Below are 15,132 nucleotides of genomic sequence, written 5' to 3'. Positions count from 1 at the left end.
CCGCTCCGTGCCCCCGGTGCCGGTGCAGGTCCCGCCCCGGAGCCAAGGAGGACACGCTCGCTCGGGGTCCGAGGCTGCTTTATGAGGGCGCCCGGTCCGGCGGGCGGGCGGGGGCCGGCAGTGCTTCCCGGTACCGCTACCGGTACCGGCAGGGAAAGGGGAGCCCCGGGGCGCCGGGCCCGGGGCGGGGGTCGGGCGGGTCCGGGACGGCCCCGGGCCCGCTGCTGGTTCCAGTTCCACGCGTGGCCGCCGCTCCCGGCGCTGCTCCTCGCGGGGGCTCCGGTCACAGGGCCAGCACCGGGGGGAACACGGCCCCGTCTGCGGGAAACCGGGATGAGAGGGGACACCGGGGGAGAGGGGACAGCGGGATGAGAGGGGACACCGGGGGGAGAGGGGACACCGGGAGTGAGAGGGGACACCGGGATGAGAGGGGACACCGGGGGAGAGGGGACACCGGGGGGAGAGGGGACACCGGGGGGAGAGGGGACACCGGGAGAGAGGGGACACCGGGGGAGAGGGGACACCGGGGGAGAGAGGGGACACCGGGGGAGAGGGGACACCGGGGGGAGAGGGGACACCGGGGGGAGAGGGGACACCGGGAGTGAGAGGGGACACCGAGGGGAGAGGGGACACCGAGAGAGAGGGGACACCGGGGGGAGAGGGGACACCGGGGGGAGAGGGGACACCGGGGGAGAGGGGACACCGGGAGAGAGGGGACACCGGGGGGGAGAGGGGACACCGGGAGAGAGAGGGGAGACCGGGGGAGAGGGGACACCGGGGGAGAGGGGACACCGGGGGAGAGAGGGGAGACCGGGGGAGAGGGGACACCGGGGGAGAGGGGACACCGGGAAGGGAGAGGGGACACCGGGAGAGAGAGGGGACACCGGGGGAGAGGGGACACCGGGGGAGAGGGGACACCGGGGGAGAGGGGACACCAGGAAGGGAGAGGGGACACTGGGGGAAGAGGGGACAGGGGGAGGGGAGAGGAGACACGGAGAGCAGAGGGGACACCGTGAGGGGAAGATGGGACACCGCGGAGGGAGAGGGGACATGGGGACACGGGGGCAAGAGGTGAACGGGAAGGGGAGAGGGGACATGGGGAGGGGAGAGGGGACAGGGGGGAACATGGCCCTGTCTACTGGGACACGGGGAGGGGAGAGGGGACACGGGGAGGGGAGAGGGGACACGGGGAGGGCTCGGCGGTGGCATCTTACGCTTGGGGCTGCTCTGGCTGTCGGGCTCGGGCACCTTCCAGTCCAGCTTGCGGCCCTTCTCGTAGAGCCCCTTGAGCACCTTGCGGAACTCCTCGGGCTCCGAGCCCTGCGGGCTCAGCTCCAGGTACTTGCGGTACAGCTGCAGCGCCGTCCGCGCGTCCTCGATGCTGTCGTGGGTCTCCCCCTGGATCTTCAGGTCTGCGGGGACACCCCAGCTCAGCGAGGGGACGCTCGGGGTGGGGGTTCCAGCCCTTCCCAGGTGCCAGAGCTCCGTTACCGACCCAGGAAGTACCAGGCGAGGAAGCGCAGGGAGATCATCCTCTTCCTCGGGATGTGGAACAGGTACACGGTGTCGATCACCTGGTCCTTGGGCACCTGGGGAGGGGACCGGGTCCTGCTGCCGGGGCAGGGGGGCAGGGACCCGGCCCGACCCCTCCCAGCCCCACCCCAGCCCCCCACCGTGGCCAGGGAGGGGGTCAGGCTGTCACCATCAGGTTGATGACACGGAAATCCTTCTGCAGCCCGTGGCCCACGAACTTGACGCCCACGTCGATGAGGAAACGCAGCTTCAGGTAAGTGGATTTGAGGGTGGTCAGGTGCTTGGAGGAGATCTTGGCATCCAGGTCTCCTGGCTTGATCCCGGAGTACTGGGTCAGGTAATCCACCACCTGTGGAGACAGGACACCTGGAGGGGGCTGCGGGGCCCAGGGGCTCTGCCCCCTCCCCAATTCCCCTCTCAGCACCCTGGGAGGGGGCTGGTGGTGCAGGACAAGAGCCCCAGGTGACCGCAGAGCACAGAGGTGTCCAGCTGAGGCCACCCCAGAGAACACAGGGGAACACCCAGGTGTCCATGGGGAGCACCCAGGTGGGTGGGTGTCCCAGGTGTCCATGGAGAGCACAGGAGTCCAGGAAAGGTCACCAAAGGGGACAAAGGAGTCCCTGGAGAGCAGCCAGGTGTCCACAGGAACACCCAGGTGTCCAGATATGGTCACCATAGAGGACAGAGGAGTTCAGGGGGAGCACCCAGGTGTCCAGGTGAGGTCACCATGGAGAACACAGGTGCCAGATGAGGTCACCATGGAGAACACCCAGGTGCCCACGTGAGGTCACTGTCACCTGTAGAGCAGGCCCATGTCCTTCCTGGGGGCCTGGGGAGCTGCGTGAGGCCAGGTGGGCCCCCATACCTGTTCCTGGGTGGAGATGTAGTCATCGATGAAGGGGACACCCTCATTGGGGCCCTGCCCACGCACACAGGTGATCCGGGCCACCGACATCTGGCTGGGCTTGATGGTGGACTTGGTGCCATCACTGCGCAGCTCAGCCTCCTCCTGCCACCCAGGACGGGACACGTGGTGACCAACAGCCCCAGAGGGGCCATCCCCGTGCCCTGTCCCCCCTGTCCCCGCTGTCCCCAGGGCTCCCCCACCTCGTTCAGCGTGACGAACTCGGCGTCCAGCCCCACCAGGTCTCCGGCCTGGGGCATCTCGCTCAGCATGAGGGGGATGAAGGTGGCGTGGCACTTGCGCTGCTTGCGGGCCAGCGAGGCCTCGGCCAGCAGGACGCTGGCCTCGATGGGGTTCTTGACTGTGCAGGGAAAGGGGAAGGAGCTCAGCGGTGCCGCGGTGGCGCCGGCCCCGCCGCCACTTCCACGCCGGGCACTCACTGACGAGGTTGTACTTGGAGTTGAGGTTCCTCCGGGCGTAGTAGAGGATGGCTGGCACCTTCCAGCTCATGTCAAACTGCACAGCCTCGCACTGCAGGGGAGGGGGGACGGTCAGGGCCAGCCCGGGTGGCTCCACGGCGTGGCCACGGTGTCACCTCGGCGCTCACCTTGTCCACGGGCTCGATGAGGAAGTCGTTGAAGAGGTACCACTGCTGGTGTGTGACTCCCTGAGGGGAAAGGCACAGCTCAGGGGCCCCCCCAGGCCAGAGAGTGACTCCTCTGCCCAGTTACCAGGGAAAGGAGGGTGTGACGGTGCCATGTGGGAACCCCCGCCCTTCCTGGGACACCGTGGGGAAATCCCTGCTGCCCTGGGTGGTGACAGAGGACGAGAAAGGATTGGGCTGGACGGGCTCCGGGCTCTGCCCAGCTCCCGAGCAAAACTCCAGGGAGATGCAAGAGATAAGAGACAGGGATGGAGCCTTGACACACTCTGGGAACTCCTGCCTTGGGCATCTCCAGCAGAAACCAGGACTGCCCAGACCAGCCCTTTCCTCGGGAAGGGAGATGACGTCCCTGCCCTTACCTGGAAGCACAAGGACAAGCTGGCACGGTGCCCGTGGCCAGGAGGAACCAGCCTGAGTGGGTGTGGGAAGAGGGAAGAACCCTTCCCTCCCTGTGAGGGGCCCCAGCAGCTCTTGGCACATTCAGCCAAACCCTCCACGCTCGGCTGAGAGACCCAGGAATGACAGATCCCCTCGGGGGGCTCCCGTGGGTACTGTGGGGGTCCCGCAGGGTCTCACCTCCTTCCGCTGGTGGTAGGTCTCTCCCACCTTGATGTGCCCCACCAGGCTGCCCCCGGTGCGGGAATCCAGGATGTGGACAACGGTGGCCATGAGGTCGTAGATGTACACGGACTCGGGGTCGTCCGTCGGGCTCAGCTGCGGGAGGAACCGGGAATGTCCGAGCCCCCAGACCACCAGCCCGGACATTTCTGTGCTCCCCTGAGTTATCTCCTCATCATCTCTCAGCAGAAAGTGGTTCTGAGGCAGCTGTGCTCCCACAGCCCCACGTGTGCCTCTGTCACTTCACCCACAGCGATTCTGTGACTTCACCCACGGTGATTCCGTCACTTCACCCACGGTGATTCTGTCACTTCACCCACGGTGATTCTGTCACTTCACCCACGGTGATTCTGTCACTTTACCTCATCAGTCTCGCTCCAGTTGCTCACGTCGAGCTCTTTGCTCTTGGTCAACCTCATCTTGATGGCGTGAGGGATCCAAATGTTCTTCAGTTCCTCCACGGAAGGATACGAATGCCCCATCTCGGGGTTCCCCAGATCCTTCCTGCGCATGGAAAGCTGAGCTGGAGGGAGATGTCACCCAGGCCAGGACTCCCACCCACCTGCCCCCCAGGTGATTCCTGGAATTCCTGTGGGAAGCTGGAGCTGCCTGGACCAAGACTATGGGAGAGGCGCTCAGCCAATGTGGTTTTGGGGCTTTCATCAGTTACAAAAGGGGCACGAGGTGGGTGACAAAGGGGATGTGGTGCAGCCTCAGACAGGCAGGTTATCAAATTAACATTATTTAGATGAGAAATAGCCCAGAGAATCACCCAGGAGGTGTCACTGCTCAGAGCTGCCACCCCAGGAGGAGGATCCCAGAATCCCTGAGGTTGGAAAAGCTTTCCAAGGCCATCAAGTCCAACCTCTGGCCAGCCCCCACCTTGTCACCCAGAGCAGAGTGCCACATCCAGTCATTCCTTGCACACCTCCAGGGATGGTGACTCCACCACCTCCCTGGGCAGGTCCAAACTCTTTCCATGAAGCAATTCCTCCTGAATGGTCACCTACCACTCTCCAAGAGAGAGCTCCTTTCCCTTGGTGATGTCAAAGCCTCCTCTCTTCATCATGGCTTTCTGAAAGGAATACTGGCAACGAAACACAGGCAAGCGTCAGCACACACGGTGACAGGCCAGCCCTGGGGACACGTGGGTGACAGCCAGGCCAGGAGCAGGGAAAAGACAGGGATATTACACGTGGTGACAGGGAAAAAGCAAGGGAAACCCAATGTCCCAAGGTCACTGCCTTGGTGCTCTCAGAGGGGGCGGGGGAAGGACAAAGTCACTCCTGCAGTCCCTTCAGCTCTGCCACACCAGGAGATCTCGTCTTTTCCGACTCCAAAGGCACGGACCGTGCCCCAGGCATGGCCCAGCTGCACCAGGTCCTCTGTGAGCACGGCTCAGGTGGAGGGAGAGAGGCCAGAGACAGCGAGAGCAGAGTGAAAACCTCGGCGGGGCCGGGCACCGCAACCCCCGCGTGCCGGGACAACCGGCCCCGGAGCGTCTCCCCCACCTCAGCCTGTGTCTTCCAGAAATCTGCCTCCTTGGAGCTGTTCACCTCACAGTTAATGACCAGCACGTCTGGCAGGCAGCGGATGTTCCGGGTCTGCACCTGCGGGGAGAGGGGGAGATGGGAATGAGAGTCCTGGAGAGGCCCCGAGCTGGATTTGGGACAGCCGAGCGGGATTTGGGACACCCGCCAACGCCTCGGCCTGCAGCGCTTCCTCCCCTGCCTGGCTGCCGTCCTGGGGGCACTTCCAGGACGACAGAGCTGCTCCAGCAGCTCCTGGGGGGTTGTTCCTCCCTGCTGAATCCTTACCCCTGCGAGAGGAATTCACAGAGCCCAGGAAATACCCCACGGCTGCCAGCCGGGCCAGGAACCGAATCTCTGGCACCCGCTCAGGAGGTTCCCGGTGACTCAAGGAGAAACTGCCCCCCTCAGGGCCGTGCCCCACGGCCCCTCGTGCCTGTCCCCCCACGCCAGGCTCACCGTGGGCTGGTACTTCTCACAGTTCTCACACCAGGCTTGCGTGTTCTGCTCCAAGCAGATGCTGCGCTTTAAAATTTGGGCGAACTCATAATCCTTGGCCGGCTTTTCTGGAGGGAGAAAGGAGAATAACGTCACCTCCCCAACACACAAACCTTGACCAGCTGAGCTCAGCCAAACCTCTGGGGTTTTCCTCGTAACCACCAGCCAGAAGGTCAAGCCCCAAAAGTGTCTTTCTGAAGCCAAAAGCTCGGCTGGTTGGAAACCCACCCTGGAGCTTGAGGCAGCTCCTGGCTGTGGGTGTGTTCCAGCTGGAAAAGTCATGGATAACAAACCCCACCCAGCTGAGGGGGCTGGGCCCTGCTCTTACCCGTGCTGTCAGGGTAGGAGAGGGTGAAGAGCAGCGTGGAGGACACACGGACAGTCTCCTTCCCACAGCGGCACATGCTGCAGTTCTCCATCTCACAGCTGAACAGCTGCCCGATGACAGAGTCCCCCGAGGAGCCAAAGCTGCTGGAAAAAAACAGCACTGGGATCAGCAGAGATCCCTAAGCTGGGGACCCCCAGCTCAGTCTGCACAGGGCCAGCTCCCACATTCCAGCAGATTTTGGGGAATCAGCCATCTGAGCAACCTTCCAAGCCCCTCAGCTGCTGTCCTCTGTTAAGCCTCAAGCCTCCAAACCGGTTTTAGGAGGGCAGAGGCTTAGCACAGGGCTCAAGTATGAAGGGAGCTGCAGTTCCCATGGGTTCCTCAGGGCATGAGTGGCAAGAAAACTTCCCGAGGGATGGGTGGGGTCTCTGGTGGGCAGTCCCCCTCCCCAGCTGGCTCCTTCCCTGTCCCACCTGCTGCCAGCCCCTCGGTAGGCCTGGGGTCCCTCCTGCTCCTGCGTTTCCTGGTGCAGCTGAGTCAGGATGAAACGGTTCCAGCTCTGAATCAGCCGCCCCAGGTTCACCTTCCCCGTGGCCTCGTCCGAGTCTGCCAGGATCAAGCCCAGCGCCGACGCCTCCGGGATGGTGCGGAAAGCCCGCAGAAAGTTGCTTCCCTGGGGATGGAGCAAGAGCAAAGTCACCGAGGTCAAGTGACAGGAGTTTCCATCCGCCTGCCCAGCACCACTCCCGCTCCTCTGCCGTCCTCATGACCCTCCTGGGCAGCCCCACCCAGCACGGACCTGGCAAGGATCTCCTCGGGACAGGTCCAGCATGTGGAAGAGCAAGCCCAGCTCGCAGCCCAGGCAGAATTCCTTCTGGCACAGGTGGTTCTGGACCAGGCAGCGGACTGGCTCCAGGAAATACAGCACCTGGGAGAGAACCAGCAGTCAGGGGGGCTCTGGGGGGCACGGGGGTCTGGGTGGGACTGGGGCAGCTCCCACCTGGATCATGCAGTTGCAGTAGGCGTTGGGAATGTGGGGCTCCAGCCCCGCAAACAGCGTTTTGTTGTAATGCTTGAAGTCAAAATCCTCCAGCCCCAGCTTGGAGTATTTGATGGTGACCTGAGCAGAGAGGTGACAGGTGAAACAAACACCTCCCCACGCCACGGGACCCCCGTGGGACCCCCGGTGCTCCCCACAGAGCCTTTCCCCACCGTGCCCAGAGCAGCCCCCCAAGGCCACCACCTTCCTGTACTTCTTGGCCACCCTGTAGAGGTGAGGCTCCTCCTCTCGCCCGATCGGGGACTCGGGGACTTGGCTGAAGTTGTCAAACTCGTTGTCCATCTCCTTTAACCGGTAAGGAATCTTCGAGCAGGGAGAGAGAAGGGGTGAGCAGCTGAACCCTGAGGTGAGGAGAAACCCCACAAGCAACTCCCGGGCTTTCCTGCCTCCCTGAATGAGCAAAGGGATCCACCAGAATGGAGTGGGGCCCTCCCTGGACCTGCAGGAGGCCTCCACACCTTCCTGCTCACAGGGATTTGTCACTGTGGGAAAGCACAGGGCAGTGTTTTCCCAAGCGTGAGGGACGTGCCATGAATCTCCCAACAGCTCAGACCTTCCCTGCCCACAGAGCCACGGAGGGATGGAACTGGGAAAACTCCATCTCTTTCCCTGCTGAGGAGAAGCTGCCCCCTCCAAACTACACCTGCACCATCCCAAGGGAATTCCACCTCTTGTCCCCATCCCTGAAACCTCGGGGGATCCCTCAGCACGCAGAGAGCTCCATCCCCTCCCAGGCTGCAGAGCTCCACCCTCCCAAAATCCCCTCCTGGGAGCGGGTACCTGGTTACGGAGCTTGGTCCTGGGGTTGGGGGCGTAGCCGATGAATCCCACCTTCTTCATGGTGCGCAGGATCTCGGGGTCCACCGGGGGGGCTCGCCTGGAAACACCCCCTGCCTCAGAGCAGCATCTCCCACCCACCCAGGGGTGCCCAGGGACCCACCCTGAGGGTGCTCCTGAGCGTCCCCCCCGCCCCAGGTTCATTTTCCATCCCAGTGAGGGACGTGCCGGGGCAGCAGCGCTGAGCACGGGGGGTGTTGGGGGTAGGAAGAGGGAAAAGGAGAGCCCACGTGGGCAGAGCAGAGCCAGGATCCCACTGGGAGGGGGAGGGAGGGAGGTTGGGCCATGTCCCACCATCCTCACAGCTGCCCAGTCACACCTCCACTGCAGGAAACTCATCTGGTGTTTCCAGGCAAGCAGGAATGATGCCTCAGGATTTAGCTTTTCTATTTTTCAGACCCTGTACTACTTTAGTGTATAACTCCACAACTCCACAGCCTGCTATTCTCCCATTTTATTTAGATGCAAGAATTCCTCTCTGAAACTCAAAAACACCTGAATGTCTCAAGCTCCCAGAGATGTAAACAACAGTGAATTGAGGGGAGCAAACTTGGAGTAAATAACTCCATTACCCGAGGCTGTAATTGGAGTAAATAACTCCATTACCTGAGGCTGTAACTGGAGTAAATAACTCCATTACCTGAGGCTGTAATTGGAGGATTAACCCCTGATATGTAAATGCACCAAACTTATATAAAAGTGTGAAAAACTCACAACCAGCATCTGGGAGGCTTTGACCGCCCAAGGTGCACCTATTGAAGGCCTTCAACAAACTCCTGCTTTTCATTCCCTCTATCCTCTGTCCTAGGTAGCCACTCCAGGCGTGAGGAAAGAGAGGGACTCTCCAGACCAGCCTTTCCCCGGGAATTTGGGAATTACCGCGGCGCCGGGGCGGAGTTGGCGGCCGGCCAGTCGGAGAGCAGCGCGTCGCTGGTCAGCGGCACCGGGATCAGCGACAGCGGCACCAGGTCCTGGTTCCAGTCCAGGTGTGGCAGCGTGTCCACCATGCAGGGCAGGGCAAAGTCGGTCTCCCGGGAGTAGGCGTTGAAAGTCACCTCCGGGGAGTCGGCCCAGAGGTGGACGCAGCCCTCGGAGTCGCCGAAGGCCAGCGCCTGCTTGCTGGCCGACACGTCGAAGGTCATGATGAGCGGCCCCACGGTGTTGACGTGGAAGATGTCGGCGGGGTTGGCCAGCCCGGTGGGCTCGCAGAACTGGCACTGGCCTGGCAGGGAGGGAAAAGCAAGGCAGTGTGGCTTTGGGGGTGGTGGGAGGCAGGATGTGGCTGCTGGAAGTGGCTGGACGTGGGACAGCAGCACTTGGAGAAGCGTCGTGGAATGTTCTGAGTGGGAAAGGACCCGCAAGGATCAAAGTTCAGCTCCTGGTCCTGAGTAGGACAAGCCCAAAACTTCTCCAGTCCCAACTCTCAGCACCTGAGAGCATTGTCCAAACACTCCCTGACCTCTCAAATGATGGAATATCCTGAGCTAAAAAAACCTCACAAGGATCATTGAGTCCAACTTTTGGTCCAGCAAAAGACCCCAAAACCTCCCCAGTCCTCAAATCCCAACACCTGAGAGCATTGTCCAAACACTCCCTGACCTCTCAAATGATGGAAAATTATGGAATGTCCTGAGCTGAAAAAACCTCACAAGGATCATCGAGTCCAACTCCTGGCCCAGCACAGGACAAGCCCAAAAGTTCCTCAAATCCCCAAATCCCAAAGTGGGGATTGGGGAAAGTGGCATCCAAACACTCCCTGGCCTATGGAATTATGAAATATTTCCTTTCAGCTGAAAGGAACCCTCAAGGGTTGAAGTCCAACTCCTGTCCCCCCAAATTTCCTCAAATCCCCAAATCCCAACACCTGAAAGCCTTAAGGACTTGAGAGCATCGTTCAGACACTCTCTGGTCTCTGGAATCATGGAATACCCTGAGCTGCAAGAGACCCACAAGGATGAAAATCCAACTCCTGTCCTTGCACAGAACACTCCAAAATCCCATTCTGTGCCTGAGAGCGCTGCCCAAACGTTCCTGGAGCTCTGGCAGCCTTGGGACCATGACCAAGAGCCTTTTCAGTGCCCAACCACCCTCTGGAGGAAGAATCTTTTCCCAAAATCCCAACTAAATCCCTTCTAACACAGCTCCAGCCACTCCCTTGGGTCCTGTCACCATCCTAGAGAGCAACGAGAGAAGCTGTGAGCTCTCCCCTCATCCTCCTCTGCTCCAACCCAAATCCCACAGGACCCAACCCTGAACTTGGGGACACCAGGACCGTCCCCACACGTGGGAAATGGATTTGTGGAGAATTATTAACCCTTGACAGAAGCGTCCCCCACAGCTCCCCGCACCTGTCTGGGAGATGATGGCCAGGCGGGAGGTGTAGGTGGGGATGAAGCGGAGGAAGAAGGGGTCGATGTGGACCTGCAGGGGGGTGGTGGCCCTCATCATGCGCAGGTCGTAGACCTTGAGGAAGCGGTCGCAGGCCAGGCCGTTCATGCGGCTGGAGAAGCCGCAGGTCACCAGCAGGTTGCCGTGCACGTCGAAGTCCGACAAGCTCCCGGAGTGCGCGTCGAACTCGTGCTCCACCACGAAGGTGCGCAGGTCACGCAGGGACACCTGCGGGGGGACGTCCCGGCTGCGGCCACCCGGCCTCTGGAGCTCTGGGAAGAGCCCAAATCCCGGGATTCCCCCCCTGCACAGGCGTTACCTTGCCCGAGGTGTGCCCGCAGAAGAAGAAGCGGTTGGATTGCCTCATGATGGTGATGCCGGGCACCTCCACGGTGTACTGGGAGAGAGGTGGGAAGAGCAGGGATGAGCAAAGAGCAGGGATGAGCAGGGATGAGCAGGGATGAGCAGGGATGAGCAAAGAGCAGGGATGAGAGCAGGGAAGAGCAGGGATGAGCAAAGAGCAGGGATGAGAGCAGGGAAGAGCAGGGATGAGCAAAGAGCAGGGATGAGAGCAAGGATGAGAGAAGGGATGAGCAGGGATGAGAGCAGGGATGAGCAGGGATGAGCAGGGATGAGCAGGGATGAGCAGGGATGAGCAGGGAAGAGCAAAGAGCAGGGATGAGCAGGGATGACAGCAGGGAAGAGCAGGGATGAGCAGGGATGAGAGCAGGGATGAGCAGGGATGAGCAGGGATGAGCAGGGATGAGCAGGGATGAGCAGGGATGAGCAGGGATGACAGCAGGGAAGAGCAGGGATGAGCAGGGATGAGAGAAGGGATGAGCAGGGAAGAGCAGGGATGAGCAGGGATGAGAGCAGGGATGAGCAGAGAAGAGCGGGGATGAGCAGGGATGAGAGCAGGGAAGAGCAGGGATGAGAGCAGGGATGAGCAGGGATGAGAGCAGGGATGAGCAGGGATGAGCAGGGAAGAGCAGGGAAGAGCAGGGATGAGCAGGGAAGAGCAGGGATGAAAGAAGGGAAGAGCAGGGATGAGCAGGGAAAAATCCCAGAGCAAAGCTCCAGGGAGCAGCCCCTGGCCCTGCCACACCTTCTGCGTCTCCTGGACGGTGTTGAGGTCCATCTCCAGGACGTGGTTTTGCAGCCCAGCCACCAGCAGGGTGTTGTTGTCCGTCAGCAGGAGGCTGTGCATGTCCTCGGATTCATCCATGCTGGGGGACAGGCAGGACACCCTGAGACCCCTGAGACCCCAGGGACCCCTGAGACCCTGACAGCCCTGACACCCCTGAGACCCCAGGGACCCCAGGGACCCCTGAGACCCCAGAGACCCTGACAGCCCTGACATCCTGAGACCCCTGAGACCCCAGAGACCCCTGAGAATCTGACAGCCCTGACACCCCAGGGACCCTTGACACCCCTGCGACCCTGCCCAGCCCCTGGAGGGATCAGGGAAGGGCTGGAGGGGCCAGGAGCACTCACAGGTAGTCGAAAATGATGAGGCCGCCCCGGGACAGGTACTTGAGGTTGCTTTTGGTGAGGAAGAGGACGCCGTTCTCCAGGCTCTGGATCTGGCGGATGTCGTCGCTGCTGTTCACCTGGAAGGAGGAGTAGCGCTCCAGCGTGGGCCCGAAGAAGGAGGTGGCGTGGCCCTGAAAGCAGAGGGGACAGGGATGTCACAACCCCATGTCCCAGTGGGTGTGACACAACTGAGCATCACTTTGTCCTCTGTCAGATCCAGGTTATGGGGGTTTTCCCATAACCCCATAACCCCATTAACTCCATAACCCATTAACACCATAACTCCAGGTTATGGGTTAGGCTTTTCCAGGTTATGGGGGTTTTCCCATAACCTTCTCAAAACCTCCCAGAACCTCTCCAGAACCTCCCAAAACCTCTGAAAACCTCCCCAGAACCTCTCCGGACCTTCTCAAAACCTCCAAGAACCTCCCAAAACCTCTCCAGAACCTCCCAAAACCTCTGAAAACCTCCAAGAACCTCTCCAGACCTTCCCAAAACCTTCTCAAAACCTCCCCAAAACCTCTCCAGAACCTCCCAAAACCTCCAAGAACCTCCCCAAAACCTCTCCAGACCTTCCCAAAACCTTCTCAAAACCTCCAAGAACCTCTCCAGAACCTCCCAAAACCTCTGAAAACCTCCCCAGAACCTCTCCAGAACCTCCCAAAACCTCTGAAAACCTCCCCAGAACCTCCCAGAACATCCTAAAACCTTCTCAAAACCTCCAAGAACCTCTCCAGACCTTCCCAAAACTTTCTCAAAACCCCCAAGAACCTCCCAAAACCTCTCCAGAATCTCCCAAAACCTCCAAGAACCTCCCCAAAACCTCCAAGAACCTCCCCAAAACCTCTCCAGAACCTCCCAAAACCTCTGAAAACCTGCCCAAAACTTCTCCAGACCTTCCCAAAACTTTCTCAAAACCTCCAAGAGCCTCCCAAAACTTCTCCAGACCTTCCCAAAACCTTCTCAAACCCCCCAAGAACCCCCCAGCCCCTCCCCACGTACGCCGTGGTTGCCGACCCACAGCATCTCCTCGTGCAGGTCGAAGTGGGCGACGGCGGCGGGCACGCCGACCTCGGAGACGGCCGTGTGCAGCTCGCTGTACATGCCCTCCAGCAGGTGCACGGGCTCGGGCACCGGGAGCCCCTCCAGGGACACCCCCTCGGGGTCCAGCTCCACCAGGCTGGGGGGCAGGTGGGGCTCCAGCACCGGCTCCAGCGCCGCGTGCAGCGGGGCCCCGAACTCGGCCAGGGACGGGGGCAGCCCCTCGAAGTTCATGGTGGGGCCCGGCCCTGGGGGGAGATGGGGACAGGGGAGGGGGGTCAGGGACACCTGGGGACACCTGGGGACACCTGGGGACACCGAGGGACACCTGGGGACACTGAGGGACCCTCAGGGACACTGAGGGACATTTGGGGACACCGAGGGACACCGAGGGACCCCATGGGACACCGAGGGACACCGAGGGACACTGAGGGACATTTGGGACACCGAGGGACACCTGGGAACACTGAGGGACATTTGGGACACTGAGGGACACCTGGGGACACTGAGGGACACCTGGGGACATTGAGGGACACCTGGGGACACTGAGGGACATTTGGGACATTGAGGGACCCTCAAGGACACTGAGGGACACCTGGGGACACTGAGGGACATTTGGGACACTGAGGGACCCTCAGGGACACTGAGGGACACCTGGGGACACTGAGGGACACCTGGGGACACTGAGATACAGTGAGGGACAGTGAGGGACACTGAGGGACCCTCAGGGACCCCATGGGACACTGAGGGACCCTCAGGGACACTGAGGGACACCTGGGGACACCGAGGGACATTTGGGGACACTTAGGGACATTTGGGACACCGAGGGACACCGAGGGACACTGAGGGACACCGAGGGACCCCATGGGACCCTCAGGGACACTGAGGGACACTGAGGGACACTGAGGGACATTTGGGACACTGAGGGACATTTGGGACACTGAGGGACACCGAGGGACTCTCAGGGACACTGAGATACAGTGACGGACACTGAGGAACATTTGGTACATTGAGGGACCCTCAGGGACACCTGGGGACACTGAGGGACCCCATGGGACACTGAGATACAGTGAGGGACACTGAGGGACACTGAGGGACACTGAGGGACACCTGGGGACACTGAGGGACACTTAGGGACACTGAGGGACACTGAGGGACACCTGGGGATACTGAGGGACACTGAGGGACACTGAGGGACCCTCAGGGACACTGAGGGACATTCAGGACACCGAGGGACCCCATGGGACACTGAGGGACCCCATGGGACACTGAGGGACATTTGGGACACTGTGGGACCCTGGGGGGCACTTGGGGACACTTTGGGGTGCTGTGGGGTGACAAGGACACGCTGGGACCTCGTCGGGCACCGTGGGACCCCGTGGGACCCTGTGGGCTGGCAGAGGACACCGGGGGACACCGGGGGACACCGGGACGTGCCAGGGGACATTTGGGGACACTCTGGGGTGCCGCGGGGTGCCAGGGGACCCCAGGGGACACTGCGGGGCCCCAGAGGACAGCGGGGGACACTGAAGGGCAGCTGGGGACACTTTGGGGATCCCACGGGGTGCCCGGGATACCCGGGGCTCCTGGAACCGGTGATGGGATGGGAACGGCGGGTCCCTGGGCACCGGGCAGCATCCGGGGATACCGGGCAGTGGTCCCAGAGCGCGGAGCAACCTCCAGAGGAAACGGGCAGTGTCCCAAAGCACCGGGGAGCGGCCCCTGAGCACCGGGCAGTGTCCCAAAGCACCGGGGAGCGGCCCCTGAGCACCGGGCAGTGTCCCAAGGCACCGGGGAGCGGCCCCTGAGCACCGGGCAGTGTCCCAAAGCACCGGGGAGCCTCCCGGGCAGCCAAACCGGGCCCCGCCCCAGCCCCGGTGCTCCGAGCCAGCTCCGCACCCGCCGCCTTCATCACCACGGTCCCATACCCAACGCGCCGGCGGGACCGGCGCTATCAGCGGCCGCAGTGCCGGGCGAGGCCGGGCGGGGCCCAGCCCGGAGCCGCCGCTCTCACCGAGCCCGGAGTCGCCGCGCGCGCCCTTACCGAGCCGCCGCGGGCACAGCCGCGCCGGGGCCGCGCTGCCGGGCTCGTCCCGCTGCGCCGCCGCCGCCGCGGCCGGGCCGGGCCCGGGGCCGCTCCCGCCGTCGCTACGGCAACCGCGCCCCTGCCCGGTGCACCGGGCCGCCCCGGGACACCGA

The 15,132-nt window shown here is 62.0% G+C and overlaps 1 protein-coding gene across 3 annotated transcripts; it reads right to left on the bottom strand.

Annotated features, from left to right (window-relative positions):
* Nucleotides 1-63: 63 nt before the first annotated feature.
* Nucleotides 64-15,087, bottom strand: PAN2 (poly(A) specific ribonuclease subunit PAN2). Of its 3 annotated transcripts, none has more exons than XM_030259301.4 (26): nt 14,978-15,086; nt 12,895-13,181; nt 11,854-12,023; nt 11,465-11,585; nt 10,679-10,756; nt 10,320-10,587; nt 8,851-9,193; nt 7,915-8,011; nt 7,318-7,437; nt 7,075-7,194; nt 6,874-7,002; nt 6,548-6,747; nt 6,075-6,217; nt 5,708-5,814; nt 5,231-5,329; nt 4,730-4,806; nt 4,082-4,223; nt 3,678-3,815; nt 3,045-3,104; nt 2,878-2,968; nt 2,641-2,798; nt 2,399-2,542; nt 1,703-1,882; nt 1,496-1,589; nt 1,215-1,412; nt 64-318 (listed from the first exon to the last, which is right to left on the bottom strand). In XM_030259301.4, exons 2-26 carry the CDS (start codon nt 13,165-13,167, stop codon nt 284-286), a joined length of 3,585 nt encoding a protein of 1,194 aa, XP_030115161.2. In that variant the 5' UTR covers nt 13,168-13,181; nt 14,978-15,086; the 3' UTR covers nt 64-283. The 3 variants fall into 3 exon arrangements, 2 of the variants coding, with proteins under 2 accessions (XP_030115161.2, XP_030115162.2); XM_030259302.4 differs by having other exon boundaries at nt 6,075-6,214; XR_012052247.1 differs by lacking the exon at nt 64-318 and having other exon boundaries at nt 1,337-1,412; nt 1,674-1,882; nt 14,978-15,087.
* Between the last annotated feature and the right edge of the window lie 45 nt (nt 15,088-15,132).

This window comes from Taeniopygia guttata, chromosome 29 (genome assembly GCF_048771995.1).
Source record: "Taeniopygia guttata chromosome 29, bTaeGut7.mat, whole genome shotgun sequence".
In the NCBI taxonomy this organism is placed as follows: domain Eukaryota; kingdom Metazoa; phylum Chordata; class Aves; order Passeriformes; family Estrildidae; genus Taeniopygia; species Taeniopygia guttata.
Note: the sequence above shows the minus strand (reverse complement) of the source record. Positions and strands in the feature narration are given on the sequence as shown.

Coding starts and splice junctions, on each gene's coding strand:
- PAN2 (XM_030259301.4), bottom strand. CDS start 13,167: ATGAACTTCGAGGGGCTGCCCCCGTCCCTGGCCGAGTTCGGGGCCCCG. Junction 9,194..10,319: donor GGCCATCATCTCCCAGACAG/GTGCGGGGAGCT, acceptor CCTCCCTGCCAG/GCCAGTGCCAGTTCTGCGAG. Junction 3,105..3,677: donor CCTACCACCAGCGGAAGGAG/GTGAGACCCTGC, acceptor CTTTCCCCTCAG/GGAGTCACACACCAGCAGTG.